The sequence below is a fragment of the Temnothorax nylanderi genome, unplaced genomic scaffold, assembly GCF_030848795.1.
Source record: "Temnothorax nylanderi isolate EJ_2023f unplaced genomic scaffold, tnyl_v1.0 TNYL_tig0008_pilon, whole genome shotgun sequence".
In the NCBI taxonomy this organism is placed as follows: Eukaryota; Metazoa; Arthropoda; class Insecta; order Hymenoptera; family Formicidae; genus Temnothorax; species Temnothorax nylanderi.
The window spans coordinates 2,052,349-2,079,744 of NW_027249070.1; the positions used below are offsets into that span (position 1 = coordinate 2,052,349).

Sequence of the window (27,396 nt, forward strand, 5' to 3'; positions counted from 1 at the left end):
TCTTATAATAGGAAAACTTTTATTAGTTTTGTCTTTATTTCATTTTCTGTCAAATTATGTCGCACTCAAAAAAATATTATATTTCAAATGATAAGCCGATTATATCTCATATATATTTTCCCAATTATTTTTAGAAAAAGCTATGTAGAATTCGGATCGGTTTTCTAGGTCTCCTTTAAAGCTAATCCTACGCCTATGAATTCCTAGAAGCCGACATGCCTGGGATTGGTTGGACACGTGTACGTATGCGTGTATGAATGCGTATTTCAGCCTTTAAGTTAACAGCACTTTAGAATAGTGTTGTAGATATGCGCCGTTTTCTTTTCTTTTTCAGAACCGAGTTTCCAGGGCCTCGTCAAACAATAGATGGAATTTTCTAATACCGTCTATTTTACAGCTTTTCTTTTTCGACAAAGTAGTCCGCCGCTACCTGAGCGATTTGTAAGTATAAGCTTTGGCCGTACTGTGTGACGTGCTTAGAAATTACAATCCAGTCTTGAAAGAAAAGCTGATCAATAGTATGAGATAACAAAAATTTCTAGAAAAAATGATTTATATTTAAAATCAGGTAGTAAACGTTGTCGAGCGAGCAAAACTAATGTTTAAAATCATAGATAAGTTTTTATTAAAGCATTCAATGATAAAATTATAAAACAAAATTTATAGGATACGGGCAATGAAGATAACGAAGAAAAGTTTCTACTTTAAGAAAATAAAATGAGTATTCTTTTATATAAAAATAAAATAATTTAATTCTCTCCTATTTTCTTTAGTGACAATTAAAAACGCATTTTAGTTTGTTTTTCATTTCTTTGTTTTCTATTAAAAAATTCGGTTTTTCTCTCGAGTTTAAATTCTAGTTTCGATGCCGCATATACTATGCTTTTAAAATTTCATTATAATCTTCTAATAAATTTTCTAATAAATCATTGCTTAAATAGCAGAGAGTTATTTTACTGAAAAAAATCAAATAAAGTAAACGGTATTAGAAAATTGCACTTATTATTTTATTATAATGCTATTGTTTCTTTCAGGGGAAATTAAGAGAAAAATATTTATCTAATCGTTTGTAAAGAATACAAAATAATGCTAGGTCGATACTAAAAGATTTGGGAAAGGATATATTGTATTAATCTCTGATTTCCAAAAGAAGTTTAATTTTACGGAGAAATTGTCTGATGTTAATCTCAATCTATTGTTTATTTCTTGCAGGCATGTGTGATAAATTTACTGTGATCCTATGAGAATAGAGAGTATGTAAATAAGTAAGTAGACGGTTATTTTTGATTTCTCAACGGTTCAGCAAGTTAGTTTCCAACCCGGAAGTACTCTATGAGGAACTTTCTTTGAAGGTATTGGTGAGGGGGATGAATGGGCGTGTCAAAAAGAGAGAGAGAGAGAGAAGTACAGCTGAATGGCTAACAAGATCTTCTCTAGTTTCACAGGCACTTGCACGTGTGTTACGCCAGCCGTGTGCCTATATCTGCGTGCACGCGATTTATTATCGTGTGCTGGAAATGCTCTAAACACGCGCGTACGGCAACAGGATCGTATTTAGGTCATGCAAGATTCTGCGGTGTGAATTAAGTATGGATGAATAATATCATCTAAAAACTGCAAGAATGAATGGCTAAAATTGTGCCAGTAAATTGAATTAAAAATATATTGAGAAAAGAGAAAGAGAGGGAAAGAGAGAGAATTTAAATCAACTTTCAATATTTGAATTTACTCGTTAGATTTTATTGACAATGTTACTTACAAAACTCGATTACTATTTGATAGTTTTCGAACGTATTTGGCTGCCCCTGCTAGATATGACTAATATCCTTATGAGTCACGTTATGAATTAAAGCCCCATAGCGGGAAAATAATAATAGTTCTCACGATTATAATCCACCATCTTGCTCGCGTGGGAGAATCACTAAAAATCCGGGACACGCGTTCATAAACGAACGAATTTTCCCATCGATGATATACGGAAGCGCTCTTGGGGCGGCGACCTAAATCCGAAAAGGGGTAACGACCCCGAAGAGCGGGGAATCGCTCCTGCACATCGCGGATCCGTTTGTTCGTCATTCGTTCCCTTCTCCTTTTTTTTATGTTCGATTGTAAATGGCGTGCCTTCTCTTTGAATTTCGACTCTATATGCTCACCGCATCACGCACGGTCGATGTGTCCTTCCTGAACTCGGGGATAGGTTTCGGGAATGAGACACGTGAAACCTATCGCTATATGGCTATTTCACACACGCAGAAGCGCGGCGCGGCGTTGACATTTAGATTATCGGCCAAATCTTGGTAATAATGTTGTAAAATTCGACATTATTAACGTAAATGATCAGGAGAATGAATTTTATAAAGTGTATAAGTGATGTCAACTAGCTATAAAACCATAATAAAGCATGAGCTTTATAGTTTTATTTTAAATGTATATATGTATATTTGTGTACGAATTAATTATTATATTACTGTATAACAAAAAAATTTTACACCCTTATGATTTGTTTCGCCAATAAAATTTAGTGTAATGAATCTATAAGAATAGTTTCTTCGCGTTCCTGTTTCGGGCGCGATTTTTGTGATTATGTTCACGTCCCTCGTGGAAAACTCACGAGACATATTAGATCGGGGAGTTAGTCCCCTTTCCTTCTCAATATCGACCCCGTTTGTATTTTCCCGACCCACTGCAAGGGGTCGATGGCGCTGCCCCTCTGATGCTTCCGGAAATCGTGGTTTATGTCTTTCGAAAGCGACTATCACACTGAGAAAAAAAATTTGTTAAGCCCAAAAAATATTTAGTCCGATACGTTCAACTAAACATTTTAGTTAGTTAACTAAACATTAGTTGAATAAATTAATTCTTGATTAAAGAAACTAAATAAATTGTTGTAACAACTAATATTTGGTTAACTAACTAAAATGTTTAGTTGAACGTATCAGACTAAATATTTCTTGGGATTAACAATTTTTTTTCTCAGTGTACGAATTAAAAAAAAATACTGGGTGCTTACGAAGAAGCGCTCGGGGTTAGGTTTTGGTATAGTGCACGTAACATATGCTATACCAAAATCTAACTCCGAGCGCTTCTTCGTAAGCACCCACTAACAGTTCTAATAGCACTTTTTATAGTTCTACAGTTCCTGATAAAAATTAAAGAGCTCTGCATTCTTTATATTAAAAAATTGAAATTGGAAAAATGTGCTAATTTCGCGAATCTAGCACAACACTCTCTTTTCTAAAGTACCAAAACACGTTGAATAATATAATATTTGACAAGAGTTCCCGATAGTTCTAATCGAATTCCACACATATATACAATTTCAGATCGATATTTCACCAATTAACAATTTTTTAACAATTTTTATCCGCGCCCAGCACGACGTGACGCTTAGCGAGAATAAGAGTCGTGCTGAGCGCGGATAAACGTTTATTGTTAAAAAATTGTAATTGAAATATCGATCTGAAATTGTGTACATATGTGGAATTCGATTAGAACTATCGGGGACTCTTGTCAAATATTATAATATTCAACGCGTACTTTAGAGGAGAGAGTGTCGTGCTAGATTCGCGAAGTTATATATAGCACGAAATTTTTTCAATTTCGATTTTTTAATATAAGGAATGTGGAACTCTTTTTAATTTTTATCAAGAACTGTAGATCTATGAAAGGTGCTATTAAAACTCTTAGTGTTTTTTTGAATTTTGTAGAATGTCGTGCCAACTTCACAGATCCATACGCAATTGAATAACAACATTTCATTATGTCTAAGTTTATTTTTCGAGGAATATTTATTGTGTGTTGTATGTTTGAATAAATATGTGAATTAGAAAAAAAGATTGGCACTTTTATTACTAAAATTTAACACTATGAATTACGAATTTAATTTTCTTAATTATTGCTAAATTTAAATTAATTAATTGATAACACACCTATATTTTACTATAACACTTTAGAAGTAGATATTTTAAATAAATAAAGAATAGATATTTTGAAAAACATTCCGGAAACATACATCTATAAAAATTCTTTTACTTTTTCTGCGGTAAAAACAGAAAGGAAAAGCCATTTTCGTCGATATGTTTCTAGCGATTCTAACGGTGTTCGATCGTTCTTAATAAGCTCGCTCAATAACTGGGCTGATCGGGAGAAATTCCTGGCAAGTTTCTTTGAAAGGGGATCAGGAGGGTCTTCCGCAGTTTTATCGGTTGCCACTGGCAACGCCTTGAGCAACCTTTGCCGTTCAGAGGACCCGCGTGCCGGCTTTCCCGACGTGCTGGAGAGACGCTTATAGCAAGAAGAAAGGAAAGGGGGGGTTTACGCAAGTGGGGTGGGGACGAACCCTCCTGGATAATGGAGCCGACACTTTCCCTCTCCTTTGCTTAAAGTCGAAAGAAAACTATGGAAAGAATCGAACATTCAATTGTAAACTATATATGAACATATCGCGTAAGATACATATTAACTTTTCGTTGCTTAAACATGGAATTTTTCAATTATAGTGATTACAATGAGTTTCTTTTTAATTTATATGATTTATATAAAGAAAATAATACATCTTGTTTCTAATTTATTATTACAATTATTTCCTTGTGGACGGCGAAACTTAGAAAAGTTATATTAAAAATGGTAGAAGTGGTAATTCTTTAAGCTGCATTAAGAAATACGGTCTATCTGCTTTATACAAAAAACTTACAGAAAAATTATCATCGTGCTGATTGCACAATAAATATTAGAATAAAAATAAGAATAATATTTAAAGTTTATATTGTCTACTATACGCAGTATATTTTTGGGTAAATTTATATTTATTTTTGTTTCTGCCTATCTAATCTCTTTCAATCATTCTATCTACTCTTATCTATAATGTACTTTGTTCTCTCGATTAGTTTTCTTCACACAGCCATTATTTGCACAACCATCTTTTTTGAACGATTTGAAATTATGCTTTATATAAAACAGATGTCTATAATAAAAGAAAATCACTTTGGCAACTACCATTCTACGATATTAATGGTTGCTCTAACGACCTCCGTTAGAAGTTAAAAATGGAAAGACAGAATATCGTTAAGTATCATGCAACAATACATTATGTTAAACTGGTCAGCTTGAAGCTGTGTGCTTTTGGGAAATGAGTCTTTTTTAAAGAATCTCTTGAATTTTTCATAAGGTGTTGAAGGTTTCATACGATGCGGCGTTTTCGCTCAGTTTAACACAAAACATTGTCGCACAACACTGGAAAAATGTTCTATTTTGGCGGTAACAAATAGATATAAAAAATTAAAAAATGATGTAAAGTTTCATATGCTTTTCTAGCTTTTAGTATTTTTCAAGTACTTTTAGTATTTTTCATCAAGAGACGTCTCTCTCGTGTAGCTTCGCCCGTATAATTAAATAATAAAGCTCGTTTTGAACATCGCGATACGGGTCCTCTCTCTTATTCACCGAGCACGGCAAACCGATATTTTCATTTAACGCGGGCGTCAAATCCGATCGACGTTTTTACGAGTTATAGCTCGCAGGTCGTAAACGTTAAAACGGCCGACCGTAGTTATGAGACTCGACTCGAGCTGGGCGCCTTAAGGATATTTCGGCATGTTGCTGCCTGCAGACGGTCCCCGATAATTGAAGGCCGAGAACCCTCGTTTAACCTTTACAGCCAGCAGAATTATACTATTTCTGCGAAATAGTCGCTCAACAGGCGCTAGCGTCCCCTAGAATTCGGGCCCAGGCCCTATGAATATTCCGCGGGGCCGCTCTTATGGCCGCCGCGATGTTCTATGGTATTTCGAAGCCGATACCGACAAGCATGTAATCCTGCCCAGAAATGCAATAAAAGTCTTCTAATTAAAATTCACTTAAGCGTTTAACTTGGCACAGTTTAATGCACTGCTTGAAAAGAACATAAAAAACTAAAAAGAAAAATTAATTGCTGGCTAATTGTTACACGGAAAGAACGGTTTTGCTGAAGTATCTAAAAATTGTACCATCAAAATAATTTGGTGCAACAAAATTATTTTCAGATCTGTATCTAACTAAATTTTTAGATACTTCAGCAAAACCGCTCTTTCCGTGCATGTATGTATACATAGGTACGTTAATTATAGTGAAGACGATTATTAATTCTATTTCCTTGTTATTCTTTCTATTTATTTATAAAAAATAAAACATTCATTAAATTTAAAACGCAACTACAATAATTTTAAATTCTAATGCCCTAAAGTATAAGAACGGATAACAAATGCATGTAATTAATACATTTCTTATTTAGTATTCTACAAAATAGACTCATTAAAGTTTATAAAAATTAAATTAGAATTGGACGTTAATCCAGATGCAATGATATATCTTGACGTACTTCTTAATGTCAGAATTAACATTAATTATTTTAAAGAAGACTAAACATATGACTTTGTACACAGAGGAAACATATTCGATAAGATAACCAGCTAGAAAAATTTTACAAATATGTATCTTGTGTTTTACTATCTGTTATTGAAGTGCAGATAGTAAGTTCGTATCATGCAATAGGGAAAATGGAGGGAAGGAATGCAATCTTGCGAACTGCAGACGGCGCCACCGATTGGGACACAAAAATCGCAAATGTTTAATTTATTATAATATTGCATAAGACATTTTGATTTTTAATGGAAATATTAATAATTTACATGTAATTAGTGTCTTCCCAGTAAAGTAAATTATACTCTAATCTAGTATATTATAAGTTGTAAAATGTATCCGTAATTATCCATATCAAAGATTTTTTAAAATATTTACGATAAATTATTGGAAGAACTTCGAAAAAAGGGGAAATAATTGCTGCTTACTTTTATATCAAAAAACAAAAATTTCTTTTTATGTATAATTAATATATTCTTTAGATATCTAGCAACTAAAATGTAATTTAAAAACCTAAATTTATTTAATATAAGATGTAATATTTATGATTATTAAAATCATATTTTATATAAATAATCCATAAAACTAAAGCTTTCGGTATTCGATTTTTATATGCAAGATTGATTCAATATTGTTAATGTAACACCTTTACGTACTTTTTCCTTATTAATTTTTGTACATCTAAAAATGCAGAATTTATTGGAATATATTTTATTTATTCTCGATTTTTTAATAATTTGACGGTCACAAAATTTTAAGAATATCTATTGCGTTATTTCGGCTCTTTACAAAATGGCGCGTCCAAGTTTGGACGGCATCATGGTATCCTCCACCCCTCTGTATAAGGGGAAAAGCCCCATTCCACAAAGCCTCCCTTCATATAGGGTCAGCTTCCGATACGGTGAATTCGAAAATAACCTTAGGGTACAAGATAAAACTTCTTTTTAATTAAAAGATGTAAATAAAAAATGAGCTTTAGCTTTCTCCATCTATTTCATTTTCGTGTATGTAAGTCGTCTTCATATTTTTATTATTATTCTTAAATTAAATTGCATTTTCCGTTTTTTCTTAAAATGTTTATTACACTATCACTCACAAAAATGTGGGTATGAGTATATACATATAATGGCTGCACGTAAATATTCTCACAATCAGTATATTGAGCTTGCCTGTGGGTTTGCTAATTGTAAGCCGAAATGCGGATCAGTCATCCTCGTGGGAGTACAAGATCAAAGGTAAAGTTCTATTCAAAGGGTCTCCTCGGAAAATTTCTGGAAAATTGTTTCACTATGATTTGTAGTACCATCTACCAATTTTCGTCGGTAACCAATAATGCTACTTTAGAATACCGTACACTGTTAACGCAACTGTGATATACATAGGTAGGTAGAAAGTATTGAAACCGACGGATGGTACTAACGGATTGGCAACGTGAAATGCAAACGTGCTGTTGGAAAAATCAATCGGTAGAGGTGATCGCTGGTTTCGTTTCCAACATCGCACTGATGAGGCTATATTGTATTGCGTTCAATTGCGTGTTATAATTGCATGTTTTAAAGATTTAATTTATATATAGTTAAAAACACACCAAACAATTGAAATTTTTATAATTCTGTATTTGGAAATATCTTAGAATATATCGGTTGGTTTACAGAGTGTTTAAACGTTAAATATTTATTTTAATTGTTCAAGACGATCTTTAAATTAAAGATTTCACATCGTTGCATAAATCTGCAAGTTATTTATATTTCTTATGTGTTTAAAAGTGGTTCATCATAAGATAAAACATGTAGTACATTCATAGTTTCTCTTTTAATTTTAAAAGAAACACTTTTTTTTAATTGTAAGCGATAATTTAATTGTAGAATTGTGTAATAATATATTTTCGGAGAGACGTCGGTATAGTGGGCGATGCGTTGACCGTTGACGACTCGGTCGTGTTATTTGTTTGTGACGAGTCTTAGACCTAGCCAGTGTTTACGAATTCGAATAAGACGAACGCACCAGGACATTGCGAGATAATATATAAGAACGTTAATTGCCGAGCGAGAATAGAATCCTCTCAGTAAGCAGAGAAGCGAGAACGTTCGAGAAGAGCATCGAGACACGGACCTGAAGACGAGCGATACGACGGAGTCGACCCGAGGAGCGGAGCGTCCGTCCCTACATTAAGTACATTGTTCATTATTTCCGCGAAATAAAGTAACATGTAACAGTACTCTTGATATTATCGAATCATTAAAAAGCCATCCTACTACATAATATAAAGTTTGTGTTAATTTTTTTAAGTAATTATTTTATAGTAATAATAATGTCACCATCACTTTCGAAAAATTGTGATTACTATATTTTCCTTAAATGAAGCTAGACTTTTTCTAATAAAATTCATTTAGTCAAGATTAAAACAAATTCAACAATATGTATAATCTGTTTACACATTAATGTAAATTTTATAGTAATATAAATTTTTATTTTACATATAAAAAAATTTACTAAAAGCTGCATGTATGTAAAATAAGCTTTTAAAAATGCACGAAATATCAATAGATGTATTTTTATTAACATAATGAAAATATTGATCATGAAAATATCCAAATTGTCGTTAGACAACGTTTCTGATTGCGATTCATTTCTTTACATATTCCTCATTCCATGTTTTATCTAAGAATATAAGAAAACGTGATCAAAATCTATTTGTTTAATTATAACATTTTAATTACTTTTTTCTCATATTTTGCTAAAGTTGTGAAATAAGTGTTCGGAAATTCTTACGTACTCTTAAAGCTTGAAAAATTGTAATTTATTTTATATTAATTACGACGTTGAGAAGTGCAACATTATTTACCTATCCGCTTAAACGTGTTTCGTATTAATCAGCATAATTCCGAAAGACGTGATCAACGAAAGAAATATAGTCGTTCGAGATAAACAGGTTAAATCGAAAAGGATAAGCTAGCCAGAAACATTTGTGCTGTTTCTCAGTGACGTCAATTACCATCATCGATAATAATCCAACGAGCGACTCTCTCCTGCGACAGTCTTAATCCTACCTTCGCCAAACGAACACGTTCTTCGGCACTCACGAAACCGCACGGTATACCCTGTCATTACATCAGCTTTACGGTCCATTGTCTAGAGTTTAGTGAGCTATTATTGACACCGTAATTCTCATAATCTGCCAATACCTTTTTGCTGTTACGACATTTTGTCTTAGCACCATTTGGACATTGGTGACATTATACGAAAATAACTGGTTTTTTTCCATGTAAGATTGTCAAGAGAAATCTTCTTGCAAAATATCATTTTAGAAATTATTTACAATGTCACAAAATGTGAATGCATGCGCAATTGCAACTGTAATTTTTTGTTTATTTACTATTTTTATCAATAAATTTAGTCAGTGACATGGAAATACATTTTTCTTGATTACATCATTAAGTGACTGATATCTTATAAAAATCTTTGTTCGCATGTGGTTGCATCACTTGTGATTTCTAAAAACTTCTGCGTTGAAAATTTATAAGTAAAGAATGAAATAAGATCGTACACATACAAAAAAATTATACATTCAGTAATTACTTGTCAGAAATTACAGTATGCACTTCAAAAATACTACAAACTAGAAAAAAGCATTAATTTTTATATTAAAAGTATTATCGTAAATAGCAGTCTTTTTAAGCTTCAAGATTAGAAGAGAATTTTCCGACATACATTTCAGAACTTTGGCAGGAAAAACAGATTTAAAATACGGACATATTTAATATTCATGTCTACCAATTAACATAACTTATTATTGCTCGACATTAACCTTTATTTTAATAATTTTCAATTACTTTTGAAGCCTTTATAACGTGGCATTTACAATTATACGTTGCTCTCATTATATTACATAATTCTTTCGTCATTGATCTTGAAATTTTTTCTTTTTACATAACACTACTTTACATTTACGATGTGAAACCAGTTTCGTGTTTCTTTAATGTGCCGTAGTTTATCTATAGTCACGGCTAATAAAAAATGATCAATCTCTCAAACGTAATGTAGGCATACAATTTCACTTCCTCTGTAATCATGTTCTTGACCATAAATTAAGTCTAATGTAAACGCGATTATTTCCACATTAATGTTCTAAATTGTCGATTATTAAAAAAATGCAGAGGCAGTTATATACATATAATGTAATAATCAATTATTATGTACCTATTATATAACCGTATCAATATAGCAAAATGCAATAGAAATTTTTATATGAAAGCTATAATAAATTTAATATTGTTTTTTAATTATAATATAACTTAATTATAATATAGTTATTTAGATACACGCATCCATAATTATATTTGCATCTGTACCAACTAAATAATTTCTATTTCGCATATCTGCACTTTTTTATAATTAATATTATATTAACAACATTACAGAGATCGTCACGAAATCTCTCAAAAATCTGACGCTGTATGGTACTTCAAGAGTGTTCAAAATGAGGGAATATCGAAATAACGTATTGATCCAGCTAAGCTTTATTTGCATCATCACGCTTAATGCGAATATTGTCTGTGGTGATTCACCAATTACAAAAATTCCAAATGGTACGTTGTTTGGGAAGACAATGCCCACCCGATTTGGAAGAAATATTTATGCATTCCTGGGAATTCCCTATGCTGCACCGCCAATTGGAGAACTCAGATTCAAGGTAAAATTATCCTGTTTTTTTTTTTGTGAGACATAAACGCAGAGTCGCGGTGTGATTAAGTGATTCCATCCTTAAATTTAATTCGATTAATTTGTAATCTGAATTTGCGGAATTTTTAAACGTTTATTTTTATGCTGCGTTTATTATTACGCAAACGAGGGGGAAATATTTTTAAAGTAGTTGATTGGAATCTGTAGACAGACATATTTCTAGTCAATTCGAAGTATATTTTCCACGAGCAAAGATAAATATCCGATTAAAATATTTCACCTGATAAATGTGTTATTTAAGAAATCATCTTTGACATATGATACGTATGATAGGTATGATATAGGTGCTTGCAACACACGTCAAAGAGATAAGTAGTATCGAGTATTTATGTTAATGGTTTAAAAAAGTAATTGCCTAAATTGTGTGAGCTGAGCTAGCTCGGTTAGCATCACAGCTAGCTGAGTTATGGCTTATAATTTAGAAGAGAGTATGGAATTAGAATCCGGAGTTAATTAACTAAACCTGCCTGCTGTGTCCTTAATGATTCCTAATGGGCTACGCGCCTCGCGTAATCACTTAAAAAGAGGCATCAGGGACTTTCGCGGCAATTAGTATGCAACAATCACGCATCGTAATAACAAAAATTTCCTTTTCCTTTGAGTTTACGCATCGTTCACTTTTTTCCATGCAATTACGCGCGCCGCCGCTGTTGCAACTAATTCGAACGTCGGCATTCCGCTTTCCTAAGTCAATTCTGAATATTATTGCACGTGACATACTTTGTGTTCTTGTTTCGCGGAAGTAAAAAAACTGCGTTACAATCGGATAAACGTGATAATTCTTTCCGAGCACGAATTCACTATAAAAAAGGAGCCTCAGCCTCGGCAAATAGATACAGGATGCCACGAAAGCGCATTTTTATTATTGACGCTTTGTATTCGCGTGACGTTATGTCACCGTGTGTGCATTTTGCGCTTAGCTTTGCGCGCGTTGCTAATATTATTTTACATCAAATCAATTTTACATTGTAATATGTAATGTAAATTTTTGACATTATATTCTTTGGGAACGATAATAAATAAGAGATAATTCAGTCGACCAGAAGATTGTTTAAAAATATTTATAAAAACAAATGAAAAAATAAATTTCAATTAGAAAGTCTTCCACACAAAACTGAGCGTAGTTAAAAATGTTTTTAAAATTGTTCTATATTTAAAATAGCTTGCTTTGTTGATTCAATATTAAACTATCCTACATTGGATAAAATACAGAACGCCAAAAAATCATCTTGTATTTAATTAATAGAAGTAAGAAAATTTAACGAAACTGAGAGATAAGGCAAACGTAAACATAATTGGTTTAATTATAACTGAGAAAGTGTATGTGGTAAAAGATTTCTCTGTGAAGTTTATATAAATTTTATAATGCACTTTTTGCAATGTGTCGGGAAATCATGCGGAACAAATAATCATTGGAATTTGATTTTGTATTCAAGCGAGACGTATCACAGAAATCATGCTAATCATACTTGGCTTGCATTAGATATTCTGCTGGTCGACCGCTTTCGTCATTTAACGAGGAATTGCTTCTTGCATTTTATTGGATGTCTATTTCATAATGTCACGCATGTCCAACGATGCGTATAATATTATTTAATTTCGCTAATTTTTCGAGTTCAGAAAACATGACACTATTTCCGATAAATATAGAACAAATTATAACGTACTTATAAACTAGTGACGGAAATAGAAGAAAATCAAAGTACATCAATCAATTTAAATTATAGTTTATTACTTAAGAAATATTCTTGCCCTATGTAATTAAATGGAACGTTTATTTTCATTTAGCACAATGTACGTTTCGATGTTCACCACTTAATTTGTAATGTCTTATTTACGATTAAAATATATAACTATTTTAATATTTTATTTGAATTAAAAACTGTACTAGCCGATATTTTAAAATCCTTTACTTAATATGGAAATCTTTAAGAAATCTTACATATTATTATCTTTCTCAAATCAATTTAGCGCACTAAAGCTTGCCAAGTAAAATGATTTCAATTTAATCACATAGAACAAGTATACACGAGTATGATATGAACAGATTCACTCACCAGTCGCTGCATCGTCGCCGTCGTCCTGCACGCTGACGAATTTTCCATTAGCAGCAACAGACGTGTGTTTCCAGGTCATTTTTGGAATTCACTTCACTTGACTTTTGCACTACCGTCGCGATCCTAGTCTGCGTATGACACACCCGTTATTTTTCTCGGCACTCCCGAAATTTCACTCTCTCTTACTTCAGACTTACGCTGACTTTATTTATTTATCTCAAAGTGATTCTTACAACCGGTAGCGATCGTAGCATTAACTCTCACCACTGGTTATTACCAATTATTACATAATACCAATTAGTACATATTCAAGAATTGCTCATTATTAACAGCGATGTCGCTTTTCTAACCTACGAAATAATTACAAGCAATGACCGCGGCTAACAGAAACTATCGCGATCATTATCATTATCCCTAATTATTATCCCCAAAAGTTCATGTATAAACCAAACATTCGCAATTATGGTAATCTCAAGTTTCTAATCTACACTACTACTACTACGAGCAGTGATTATGGCCAACCAAGTATCACGATCACTACTAATTACTACTCGGTATCTTGAAAAAATTATGCATATAATTTTATAAGCGTAACACTTGCAACATTAATTATAGCAATCTCAAGCTTCTAATCTACACGATAACTACGTATATACAGTAATCATGACCAACACAAAATATCGCGATCACTGTTAATTACCGTATCCCTCAAAAAATCATGCATGTAATTTTATATGCGTAATGCTCGCAATATTATGGCAATTTTAAACTTGTAATTTACACGACATATACGAGCAACAATCGCGACCGACATAAAATATCGTGATCCCTACTAATTAATGTACATATATCTTGTGAATACTATCAACCATCACATATATAAAATATAAATACTACGTATTTTAATTGATTCGTGCACATAATTCATTTATGGGAAATGATACACATAATCGATAATGCAGGGTGCAGGTAATACTACGATCGTACGCAGATCACATCACATCGTCACTGTGGCATTACCGTCGGTATATATCGTATTTACGTATAATTGTCACCCGATACTTTCTTCTCAATATTACGCTTTTACTCAATATTACTTTGGCCGATCAAATTATGATTCAAATAGGATGCGACAAGTAGTCCTGACCGTAACAATCACAGCACTGGTCGTAGCGTTCGACTGATTTACTCTTCACGATGCTCACGATGCTCGATCGGGTTATCCGCACCACGGGTGTCCGTATGATCACAAATAATCGCGGATTATGCACCTGTGAACAAGCGAAGATCGTGAAACACTTAATAACTGCCAACTCCATTAACGTCACGTATGTTAGACTGCGGACGCGGTTTACGGAGAACAGTGTCGCTATAGATGTACAATAGACGCGGCATAAGCTTAGCGGGGGAGACAGATTCGCGGTAAAAGGGGCAGACCTACGCTATTTGTCTATAGGGCACTATAGGGAGAACAGTGTCGCCACAACGTTCTTCCTCCTCCATTTACGCGCGCAAAGACTCTCCTTGTCTATTCGTATAGCGCAGTCGTCACACTTCTTTCTATTTTATTTTTATTAGCCCAGGCAGTGCTTCGCCCATACGGCCACATACATACGGCCATAAACACGTAAGGAGGCTCAAAACCTCAAAAGTAGTGAGTGTATGTGTATATGTGTGTGTGTGTGTGTGTGTGTGTGTGCGTGTGTGTGTGCGTGTGTATGTGTGTAGTTGTGGGTGTATGTCCGCGGTGTTGGAAACTCGGGGCAATCCTTGGGTTCGTTAGGCCCAAGGAATTGCCCCTGCGGGAGTAGTCGTCACACGAATAGACAGAGCGTCTTTATATGCGTGAGTACAGAGAGGGAAGAACGCCGTGCGCCGCGTCCTCCAGGCATCCACTGTGCACTGGTCACGGGCCACGGGTCCGTTACCGTTTCCGCGAATTTGTACTACGCGAATCAAATATGGCCGTCGCGTCGTACCGTACGAGTCAAACGGGGCGAGTTCACGCTGTACCGCGAATTAAATATGGCTATCACGTCGCACGTCGATCGGGCGCTGCTTTCGTCAAACTCGACGTTGACGAAATGATACACATATATCGTAATGCGAATGCGAATATAACGCGAATAAGATCTTATGATAATTATCGTCGCCAGTCGTTAACGAATTCGCGATATTCGCGAGATACTTGATTCGTCACGCTCGACGCTCGATCGCGAATAACGCGGAATTATGCGGATTTTCGGAAATTAGCAAAACTATCGCGCTTCGCCGACGCGCTATGCGCTATCCACGCATATTTTTCCTCGATACTTCCCGATAATTCGTTCCCTCTCGATGCTCCCAATATACGTAGTTCGCCATTCGCGACGCAAAAAGGGCCGGAATGGACTCGCCCAACGAAACGATCTATGCGAGATACATATCGCGGGATGTATTTGATACCTCGACGAACGACGCGGCGTCGCTTTTTGATCGAATACATGCCCGACAGTTCGCAGCTCGTTACCGGCGTCTCGCGGATTCCCGGAAAGAGATTGATCGCACGATCGACGCGATTACTTACGAGACAGCACGGAGCGACGACGCTCGCTCGTCCGTCCATTTTCAGCAAGTGGCGTCGTTCCGTGTGCACCAGTGCACCGAGTCGCGAAAACGATCGGGAGCCCCGGGAGAAACGGCGGAACCGAACCACGCCTGGGTCGCCCTTCAGGATCGTACATTAATTTAACGTTTTCTTTATAATAATTATTAGGAACACTACATGCCGTTTGACGACGTCATTTTATGCGATTAACAGTATTTTGTTGATTAATTTGAGCCTTAATTAATATCATGATTAATAATTGCGATTAATACACGGCTCGTTCGATAATTCGCTATTGCTTGTAAGCGGAATTTTCAAATAATCTTGCAATTAGTACTTTTAATTTTGACAATTTAATTTCGTTTTGTATGTTTATAATTTTTTATAATTTTTATCAATACATTTTTAGACGAAGCGTCGGTTTTTAAACGCTAGTTTTCTAATAGAGATTTTATCGAGTAACTTGAAAATTGTTAAAGATAAAAGAATATCTAATTTTAAGAATAATGTTGTAAATGCTATTACTCTTTTATAAAGATACCTGATTTATCTTAGTTTTTATGGTTCTATAATTCATGTTTCTTGTATATTTTATATAAATGTAATTCACATTATTTAAACAAATTGTTAATAAAAACAAATTGTTATTATTAAATTGTGCACATAATAATTAAAAAGATTTCTGGATCTCTTGTTCAAATTTGTCAGATGCAATTTTTATTAATCGCTGTTTCTGTCTACTTTTATTAAATAAATCGGCAAATATCTGTTTAATAAAACATTTCGGAAATTCGGTATATCGCAACTGTATATTATCTAAAGAGTAATTCATTCGCTTTGTTCGTCATCGTCATACGTCGTCGATCTGTCGTTTCGAATAAGCCTACGCTTAGTCGAAGCTGCACGGTCCGTTTTGCAAATGTCTCAATGACTTAAAGTCATCGTGAATTAAATACACGCAATTAATTGCTCGATATGTTTCCTTCAAAGCCCCCGCAACCTCCGATCGCTTGGAACGGTACCCTAGATGCTACGACAAACGCCGAGATATGCACACAACGGAACATTTACGTCCATCAGGAAGAGATTGTCGGCAGCGAGGATTGTATTTACCTGAACGTCTATACGCCTTGCATAGAGTGCACCGAAGAACACTCGAATTCTAATCATAATTTGAAACAACGGAAAGCCTTCCCGGTCATGATTTGGTTCCACGGCGGCGGATGGATCGCCGGAGCCGGCCACTCTGAATATTACGGGTCCAAGTTCCTGCTGGACTTCGACCTCGTCCTCGTCACCGTGAACTTTCGGTAATAAAGCTTGATTGATAATTTAAGTCTGATGTTAGGCATCAGATTTTTTATTCTTCCCTGTGCAAATCTTATCTTTCGTACGCGCAGATGCAATTTGATTTATTTATATTATAAATATTACAGGTAGAAATATTGTATAAATGATGCACTTATTTTTATACAATTAGAAGTAAAAGATTTACGATTGCGTTGTAGTTGCGTAACGATATTACATAGATTTCTTATTTTAGACTTGGACCGTTGGGCTTCTTGAGTACGGAGGATCTGGAATGTCCAGGAAATCTAGGATTAAAAGATCAACAGCAAGCTATGCGATGGGTGCAAGAGAATATTGTTTACTTTAACGGTGACCCGAATAGAGTGACCCTTTTCGGTGAAAGCGCAGGCGGTGCAAGTGTTCACTATCATATGGTCAGCCCTCTTTCAGCAGGTAAAGTTTTAGCAATATCTTTACGATAAATCACGTTTCTTAAAGTAAATCACATTAGTTTGCAAATAAACGCGGTATTACAAACCATAATTGTAAAAATATATATGCTGAAAAATGTAAGTACTAATTATAAACTATAAAATAAGTGCTAATTAGAATGTAAGCACTAAAGATAAAGAGATATTTTGCAGCAAAAAATTAGAAAGCAGGTATAGAAAAAGTAACTTATTTGAAATAAATAAAAGAAAATAGGTTGTTATATTTCTTATTATTGCAGCTGAAATATGAGGTTAATCTGATTTGTATTATTTACCTCGGAAAACATATGGATTATTACGAATTTTTTCCTGATACGGAGTGTATAGCAAGTGCTGGCAGGATTTATCGCAAAAACTAATTCTCGATTCTGCGACTCATCGGGTGTTTCACCGTCATTAAGTGATTCGTAATCGCATGCATAATATTATTTCATACACGTGCTGACGTGCATGCATAATATCAATTTCAATTTACATCACAACTCGAATTAATCACAACGCGAATTTTCAATCAGTGTACAAAGAAATGTGTTTCATAGTATTGGCATATCTTTTTCCTCAAAGTGATTAATAATGTTAATGATATCAAGTTGAACTGCATATCTAAAGCCCGACGAATCGCATTCAAGATCAATTAATATTTTATCGTTTTTTATTACTGAAATAAGATATCTATATGTAATCTAAAAAGCTTCAATACATTTTTAACGTTTGTTGACATTACATGTTTCATGCAGCATCAGTAAAAAGTATTATATGTAATTAAATTAGATGAATTCAGAGCTGATTAAATAATAGAAATATAAAAGATGTATCGTAACGTAAATGAAAGTTTATACTCGTATATCAAGTTGATTATCAAATTATTATGACATGTTATTAATTTAAGTTTTCTTGCAAAATATAACGAAAGTTGTCAAATCAAGAATATCATATTTTACAAAATATACTTTCCAAAAAATACTTTCCAAAAGTTTTAATTAGGAATTATTAAAAACTACTAACTTATACATTTCCGCAGACAATATATTCCGCGTGTATTATTTGTATTACTAATGGTGCAATGGGTATTAGTAATGTGACCTTTTGCAGCATTATGCTTTAATTGGCATAACTCGTTTTTACGACCGAGAAATGTTTACGTTTTTCTCAATCACGCAGGACTTTTTCATCGCGGTATTTCGCAAAGTGGCAACTTTTACAACCCGTGGACTTTAACGTCACCAAAAATTGCCAGAAAGAGAGCCCTGACTTTGGGTAAGCATATAGGATGTAGCTCCGAGAATTCGAAGGAACTCATTGAATGTCTACGAACAAAGAGTGCGGAGGAGATTATTGGCACTGACCATCTTTTCAAGGTAATGAAATTCATTTGATATCAAAAGATACATAAATAATGAACTTATTGACAAATTTGCAATCGCATTTAATTGATGGCATTTTGCAATAGTGAAATAGTTGCTGCTATTCGATCTGAATGCTAAATGATTTCAAATGTTGTCAATTAAATGATTTCTTGTGTGCCGTGTGCACGTTTCTTATGTATTTTATTACTTATCTATTTTGACATCTATCTAAAAGGATCCATTTGACTGCCAATCAGTGCTTAATCGATCGTACACCGATGTGGAAACGTTATTCGTCGCGTCAAATCGCGTGAAATTAATAAATTTATGTGAAAGGTAACTCGGCGTGTCTGAGGTATATTTATGTACACAATATATGTATGTGGGTCACTTATCATCTCTGATGTAATCTCGGTACTTAAAAGGCTTCACGCCTGGTTTACAGTAGTCACGTTTTACATTAACTCCTTACTCAAAATATATTGAATGCATTCATGCGCGACTAAAAGTGCAACCGCAAGATAAGTTCTGTATCTGCGCGTGCATCAGTCTAAGAAATTATGTGCACTGACAGGTAGACACTTTATCGATACGGGTGCATGTAAGTTGCCCATGAACAGTCACGCAACATTTTCGCTTACCACTTTAGAATAGGTGTGTCTTATGCAAAATTAAGAATTAAGACGAGGTTAAAAGGTGATCAATGAATACTGTAAAACTCTCTTATCTTCTATTTTATTTTCTAATAATAAAATTGTTCACTAGATTTATTAATTACGGTAGGAATTTTGATATAAACATCTTTCTGATAAAGAGATAATAATATTTCATTTAAAACAGCGCCACGATAGATAATTTTAAAACGTGTTATGTTTCGAAGATAAATATCGAATTGAGATAATGAATAAACATTCATCGAAGTTCTGATAATATAAGAAAAACCAGTTTTGTAAATACGCGCGTGCACATTTGAAGATTTGAACGTGCCGATTACGTGCTTTCCGCGTGTGTAATTGATATTCACGCCTGTGTATCACGTATCTCTATCAGCTGATATTAAAATAAAGCGAGCAACAAGCGCATGTACCACAAGCACGGATTTCCTACAAAATTAATCGTTGTAATAGCTGATTATGATATCGATGAGAAAGCGTTTGAATGCCTTTGTGCTGTTTTTCGAATTTTTACGCATTTAATACACCGTTTTATTTTGTATTTTGTGATCTTACACTTCTTTATTTTTTATAATTGTCATTCAATAAAATAATTTTCTCTTGTTTTTCCATGAGTTATATATATGTTTTCCATAATTTAATTTAATTATTAATTGCCTTATTGTAGAAATTTGGTTACTGCCCGATGATACCATTCCGACCGGTAATCGAACCCGAGCACCCAGGTGCTTTTCTGACGGAGGATCCTCTAATTTCCGTACGAGAAGGCCGTCTTCTCGATATACCCTGGATGACGGGAATTACTTCGGACGAAGGAGCTTTGAGAGTAGCAGGTAGGGGTAATATGCTCGAATTCAGTTTGAGTAACGTTAGAAGCAAATCTATGTAACAATTTTAAGATTCCGACTATCAGAACGTTCCGTAAGATAATTTTGTTTTCAAAATGTTTATCAATTTCTTATAAAGTAATTTTTAGATAGAAGTCCCAAAAATCCGTCAATAAAGAATTTTAGATTTAATAATTCTCTATAAATTATGTAAGCAAATAAGATGTCAATAAAGGAAATATTTATGTGCATTATATTTCTCAGGTATTTACGGACGGGAGAACCGTGTGAAGGAATTGGATAATAACTTTAACAAAATTGCGCCTATAAGCTTATTTTATGACGAGAGATATAACATCACGAATGAGAATTTGCTAAATGAGATAAGCACTTCCATTCGCAATTTCTATTTCGGTTATAATTCTATCGACCACACCGAGGATTCCAGGGTCAAAGTCGTCAACGTGAGTTTAAACAATTGTATTATTTGAAACAATTAATATCTGAAGTAGAAAATATACGAATTTACATTTTAATTCAACTAAAATCGACATGTCATAAGAATATTCTAAATAATCGATGTCAATTTAATTTTAATATTTGAATTGTTTTAGTAAATTTTATAGCTTAATTAATGTAACAAAATGAAGTGAATTATACAATAATCTGATTTTATAGATGTATAGTGATTCGTGGTTTAATCACGGCACCCACAAAGCTGTGCAAGATTTTATTGTAAACCGAACTTCACCAGTCTTTTATTATTACTTCGCGTACAGAGGAAGTGCCTCCTTCAGTTCGATATTCGGCGATCCCGTAAAAGATTATGGAGTATCGCACGCGGATGATTTGCAGTACTTGTTCCCTGTGGGAGAAGAGTTGTTTCCGGACACGGCATTGTCCGAGAAAGATCAAGAAATGATCGATCTCATGACCTATCTTTGGTATAATTTTGCAAATTCCGGGTAAGTGTTAATGTCAAATCGAAGATAAGAAACTATGAATTAAATCCATACGAAATATTGAAAATTTGAATTATAATAAAATTTAATTATAATTAACATTGGAATAATGATTAATGCAAAATTGGATTAGCTATTTAATTATTGAACTAACTACTTTATTCAATGATCTTTGTTAGACTGCATTTTTTACATTGGATATTATTTTTATTCTCGCGATTATGGATTCTTTTGATAAAACAAAACCATAAAATTCACCAACATAATATATAAATAAATATTTTTTTAGAAATCCTACGCCAAAAGTGACAAACGTGGTTCCATTGAAGTGGAAACCTGTGAAAACAGAGGAAGCACCGGAATACCTGCGCATAGAAAGCTCAACGAAGATTGCTATGGATCATAGTCTTCTTTTAAAAAGAATGTTATTTTGGGATTCCTTAACACACCAGTTGAAGTGCCATGACAGTACTTTTAGACATTTGAAGGATGAGTTGTAACTTGTATACATTTGTAATTTGCGCATAAGGCAAAGACATTTCAATGTGACTGCAAGAATCTTAAAATGCTGAAATTTTAAGAGGTTATTTTTTATTCATTTTATAGAATTAATTAATAATAGTTTAATTTTAGTTATTCCAAAAACTTTTTAGATTATAGCTATAAATTACGCAAACTTTATTTTAATAACATGTAAAATTCACGAAACGCCCAATATTTTAATATAAATAAGATGACTATAATATATTTATATTATATATACGTATATGTAATACACAAAGTATAGCGCCAAAATAACACTACGCTATGGGTTTGTATAATTTGCGATAATTATTTTAGTGTTTGACATAATATAACAATAAATTTTTTAGATAAATTTAGCTAAAAATATATTTTTATCTTACGGTTAAGAGAGTGGATTCAATAATAAAGATTACGATCGGTAATATTATACAAGCTATAAAGTAACATAGTTCAGAATTTCACCGAGTTTCTCTCCTTACCTTTCCATATTACGAAATTCCCCTACGCAATTCCGTATAGCAATCTTTCAGTTACTTACTTTAATATTAAATATCATTAACTTGACGTACGAAACTTTTCACGTAAGACTATCACTATGTTGCATTGTATTTATAGTACCTGCAGCATATTTCTGATATGATAAAAAAAGTTGATTATATAAAAGTGAGATTATATAAAACAGATTATACTTTCCATTTTCTCGAACGCGCGATATTTACATGTTTATTTAAACTTCTTCAGTTAAACGGAGTCTGTCTGATTAATATGATTTTGATATTAATCCAATCATCAAAATACACTAATCGATTTTTAACTTTTTTAAAAAGATGTGAGTGTGATACGAAAACTTCATTTCAACTCACTTCAAACCTTCAAACTACGGATTGACAGAAGCGGGACATTGTTTAGTTAACGGCCATGTCCATTCATTGCGAATAAAATAAATTATTGTTACGAACTTCACAAGACTGAAGAGTTTTAATGCTTAGTTGAAAGTATCGTCATGGATGAGGAAAAAAAGAACGATTTTATTGGGATGGAAGCGAGAATGTACGCGCCTTTGGAGTGGGATTCACCGGCGATATGCAAAATACAGGATCTCAAGGAAGCGCAGTACGAGGAAGCTCTACGTCTGATAAAAGTTCAGCAGCGGGAAAACCTGAGAACGTACACGCCTGCGTTGAATAGTTCAACAGCAATTAATCATCATTGATTTTGCGAAAACGCATCAACAACATTTATTTCGACTTTTCCTCATTCCGTGTTTTTCTATTCCTCTCATTTGCAAAATGTTTTTCCGACGAAATCCGGTTAGGAAATCACGCTTATCTCATTTATCGCTCGCGATGTTATCGTCATGCGATTGTAACACGATTACTCAAGCTCGATTGAAACTGTTTCAGAGAACTCTCGTGAGATATCAAATGGATTCGTAATTTCATTTCAGCTCACTGGATCACTTTCTAGCAATAATTTAATTTTAAAGATTACAAAATAATAGAAAGTAAAAGATTCAATCATTTCCCCCGAATGTTATAAAAATCAAGGTTATTGACTCTTTCGCAGCATCATTTTTTCCGGGAGGAGCCGATGTGCCGAGCAGTTGCCCTACTGGAAGATCAGACATCCGTCAGCGAGTACCTAAATCTTCTGAGAACGTGGATGAAGGACACCACTAGTTTGGTCGCGCTTAGTTTGGCATCGGGACGAGTCGTTGGAGTTGCCGTTACGCGAATCAACAGCGATTCGGACAAGAGCGACACGTATAATCGAGTACAAGTACGTGTGGCACTTCGTTGCAGTATCAAATTCTGAGAGCTTGATGTAACGAGAATAGCGAGCAACTAAATCTTTCGACATATGCTCTAATGTTGCAATTACATTGTACAGAGAGATTTTTCTTTTTATGTACAAACGGAAAATCTGAAGGCAGCATTAATTCATAGTCCGATTCCGATAGATTTAAGATTATCTCAAGCCCGTTCCCGAATTAAGATTTCATCTAGAAGCGATTGTAGTACTATCTCGAGATCGTGCTTAATTGTAAGACGATCTTATAAAGTCGAAATAGTACCGTCCCAAGATAAGCAGCTTCGTTCTATATAAAATTGGATCGAGTAAATTGCGGCAACGGCAACGCTAGGAACGTGTGCTCGGTTGGTTCAGAATTTCGAGGGCGACGCCTTGGAGAAAATCATGAGTCTGATCAACGCCCTGATAAAGGGGACGGACGCGCACAGGGAGCTCGACTGCGACGTGTATCTTCGGGTTCACGTTCTCTGCGTTCATCCGTCCCATCAGAAGAAAGGCGTCGGCGCGGCCCTGCTGAAGGCCTGCGTTCAAGTCGCGTCCACGTTGGGCATGCCGGCGATCGGTGGCGTCTTCACGTCGGGTTCGAGCCAGTCGTTAGCCCTGAAACTGGGATTCCGTCTAGTCGCGGAGATCCGCTACGGTCGCTGGGTCGTCGACGACAGAGTCGTGTTCGACGATTCCGGCAAGGGAAATTACTCGGCCGCTTTCATGGGAATGCGAATACCTCGCGAGGACCGCGAGGAGTCGCATAGCGAGCTCGGAGACGGGAAATAACGATGGGCGACCATATATCGTGCGTCGATAATATCGCGGTACGAAGTCACGGATAACGACTGCAGTTACATTATACGTTTCTGATGGTAAAATTGTCGCGAGAAAGACGCGAGAGTGCCTCATGAAGATAAAATAGAAAATCCGAACGTTTGCGTCTTGAAAAGATACCCTGCAATTTGAAAAACGCATTGCTATCCAAATAAAGCTTATATTTCCAAGAGCTCACGATATAATAAATTATTATTGTTATTAATTATATTATTAATTATACATAAGTTTAATAAAAATATTAATATAATAAATTATTATTATTATTAATAAGTAATAATAAGTTATTGTTACTAATAATATTAATATAACAAATTGTTATTACTAAGACTGACGTATCCATCGCGATAAGTTTTGCTCGATAATTCGCAGATATTACAAAAAAGATAGAAAGATTGTGACATTTCTATTTATAGTTGCCGAAATGAAAATACATCTACCGTAACGAATAGCAATAAACAAGCGTTTGTCTGCTCAGGCCGAAGACGGAGGATCGAGGAAAAAGTTCGGTAAACGCTTTGATCGACGTTGAAATTCAAATCTTTGCGCGACGCGGCGGCAGGGTTCGCTGGCGCGGCACGAGCGTTTGAACTTGGTGGACGTGCGCGCGCCGCGCGCGCCGATGACGACATGCGCGGGGAGCGCGACTCGCGAGACGCGAGAAAGGCCGTCGCGGTCGCGCGGCACGGCGGCGGTGGCGGGCGCCGGCAGTCAGACAGTCAGTGCATGACGGCCCGAGGTTTGTATCGATATCGTATCTCCGCGCACGGTCCGCTCGCTCTCGCGAGAGGGAAAGGGGAGAAAGGGAGATAGAGACGGTTCCCGGGGGCCGCGCGACTCCGCGACGATATTACGAATTACGACGCGAGCGGATCGTTGTGGTTCGTCGTGACTCGTGGCCGTGTCGTCCCCGCGCGCCCCGCAATTCCGGCCTACCGAAAATTCGCGCCGTTTCGCGGAAGAAGGAACGCACGGGACACGGGACACGGGACGCGCAGTGGCCGTGACGGAGAGGTGTGTGACGGAGGTATCGCCGAATTTACGACGCCAGACGGATTCGGCGGAGCTACATCCGGCAGGAGAGGAAGAGAGGACGAGGGAGCGCGCGACGAGTCATCCCGGTGAGTAACGTGTGGACCTTCGAATTCATCTCTGTACGCACTCCGCTCGCGCGAGAGGTTCACGAGGCGGCTGACCTTCCGATGTCGATGTCGCTCTCGCTCTCGCGCGGCCTCGTGAACTTTTCGCGAATCGCGAAAAGCGCAGCTCCGCATGCTTGCGAAAGGAGCAAGTCGATCGATGAACGATTACGCTCTTGCGAATTATTATTACTCGTCTCACCCCCGCTTCGACTCCGTAACGAAGACGGAGAGAGAGAGAGAGAGAGAGAAAGAGAGAGGCGACTCTCTCGATGTGTTTTATTTGTGCGCCTCGCTATCTGAACGTTTAAAAGTATTTGGGAGATTAGGACGTCTTTGAGAGATATTTGTGTTATCTGATATCGAGAATAATATTGGAATTCTCTACGAAAATAGAGGGAAATGGATTGGAACGTCAGTCACGACAATAATAATCTAGAAAAAAAATGCTTAAAAATCGCGGAAAATATTTAGGACGTTGTCTGTTTAAAAAGAATTAGAATTAATAATTGGATCGCGTAATTGCAGAAAAGGAACGTAACGATGTTTTACTGGTAACTGATTCTTTTCTGCAAAGTTCGGATTATTTATTTAATAATCGCGTAATAAAACAGATATTACGCGTACATAATTTCCAAAAAATTTAAGTCAAATATACATAAAATTAGGAAATTACAAATAAAGTACATTTCCACGAAAGTAAATCAACTTTAATCTCGGTTTAATTTGCTTCTTTTTCTAAGTCTTACAATTGGAAAAGGATAAAAATAAGTTAAACCGAGATTAAAGTTAATCTGCGTTGGTAGAAATGGACATTGGAGAATTTATAACTTAATTATTGAATAATGAGTAAATTTCATGTAAGCGTAACGAAATTACGGGACTTTGTTGCACGTCTAGTCCGTGTATCATCGCGAGGAAATCGCCGAGTTTTTCATCTTGTCTCAAGTGACACTCGTGCGTGCCTCCGAGATAATGAGAGACATTCATATCTTTGTAGAAATTTTGTCAAGCAGCGATGCTGGATTTTCGGGAGAACCGGCTAACGCGTACTTAACTTGCTCCTTTTGCGAAGAGGAGAAAGATTTGGCGGAATATATCCGAGGTCTAAAATAGCAGTCCGGTTGACAGTGGCACGTTATTTTATTTTTACTGAGAAAAAAGGTTCCGAGAGTCCTCGAATCATTATTTCGAAACGGCAATTATTTCACGGGATCATTTTGCGCGATGACGTCTGTCCGCTAGTCGATTTCCATCGACTATCCTTGGAACACGAGGGTCAATGAGCGACACGCTTGCTCGACACGATGTTTAACGATCCGGAAAACGCTCGGGGGGGATTTACTTGCAAGGCGACAGCCTGTGGAGTGTATCTATGCCCATGTCTTTATTTCGTCATTAACTTCTTTATAATCGTAGTGAAAACTGTCTCGGTCCAATGTGCCACCTAGCGTTGAATGACACCTCGATATAAGGAACTTTTCTGTTCTTTTTTTACTCACGTTTTATTTTTTTACTCATCTCGGGAATAAGTCGTTGAAGTCTGAATAAACGATTGATAAATAATTTTAGTTCCTGGTTTTTACTTGGTTTTACGTAAGTTTTACGTGAAATAAAATTGAAAATTTAAGCCGTATTTAATGTTGAAAATTAAAGCGAAGATTATCTCGAGCTAAACCGCGCAATTTTAATATTTTAATAAATAAAACTTTACGGAATTTTGTT

General features: G+C 35.3%; 2 protein-coding genes across 5 annotated transcripts in view; both read left to right on the forward strand.

Annotated features, from left to right (window-relative positions):
- The first annotated feature begins 8,442 nt into the window (after window positions 1-8,442).
- LOC139785201 (carboxylic ester hydrolase) lies at window positions 8,443-22,354 on the forward strand. 4 transcript variants are annotated; one of them, XM_071724370.1, is made up of 9 exons: window positions 8,443-8,568; window positions 10,818-11,089; window positions 16,774-17,093; window positions 17,327-17,526; window positions 18,726-18,922; window positions 20,252-20,417; window positions 20,676-20,875; window positions 21,090-21,376; window positions 21,663-22,354. In XM_071724370.1, the coding sequence occupies exons 2-9, from the start codon at window positions 10,877-10,879 to the stop codon at window positions 21,871-21,873; spliced, it is 1,794 nt and encodes a 597-aa protein (XP_071580471.1). In that variant the 5' UTR covers window positions 8,443-8,568; window positions 10,818-10,876; the 3' UTR covers window positions 21,874-22,354. The 4 variants fall into 4 exon arrangements, with proteins under 4 accessions (XP_071580471.1, XP_071580463.1, XP_071580487.1 ...); XM_071724362.1 differs by lacking the exon at window positions 8,443-8,568 and adding an exon at window positions 9,392-9,490; XM_071724386.1 differs by lacking the exon at window positions 8,443-8,568 and adding an exon at window positions 9,453-9,538.
- A 2,846-nt stretch (window positions 22,355-25,200) lies between these two features.
- The window catches only part of LOC139785220 (uncharacterized), a 121,498-nt gene continuing 119,302 nt past the window's right edge, over window positions 25,201-27,396 (forward strand). Inside the window, exon 1 of the mRNA XM_071724404.1 lies at window positions 25,201-25,653. The gene's annotated coding sequence lies outside the window, so the exon portion shown is untranslated. The remainder of the gene's footprint in view (window positions 25,654-27,396) is intronic.

What these genes read in the sequence shown, in the direction of transcription:
- LOC139785201 (XM_071724370.1), top strand. Translation starts at nt 10,877, where the DNA reads ATGAGGGAATATCGAAATAACGTATTGATCCAGCTAAGCTTTATTTGC. An exon ending in CTCGTCACCGTGAACTTTCG is followed by an intron (nt 17,094 to 17,326) that starts GTAATAAAGCTT and finishes TTCTTATTTTAG; the next exon opens with ACTTGGACCGTTGGGCTTCT. An exon ending in GCACTGACCATCTTTTCAAG is followed by an intron (nt 18,923 to 20,251) that starts GTAATGAAATTC and finishes GCCTTATTGTAG; the next exon opens with AAATTTGGTTACTGCCCGAT.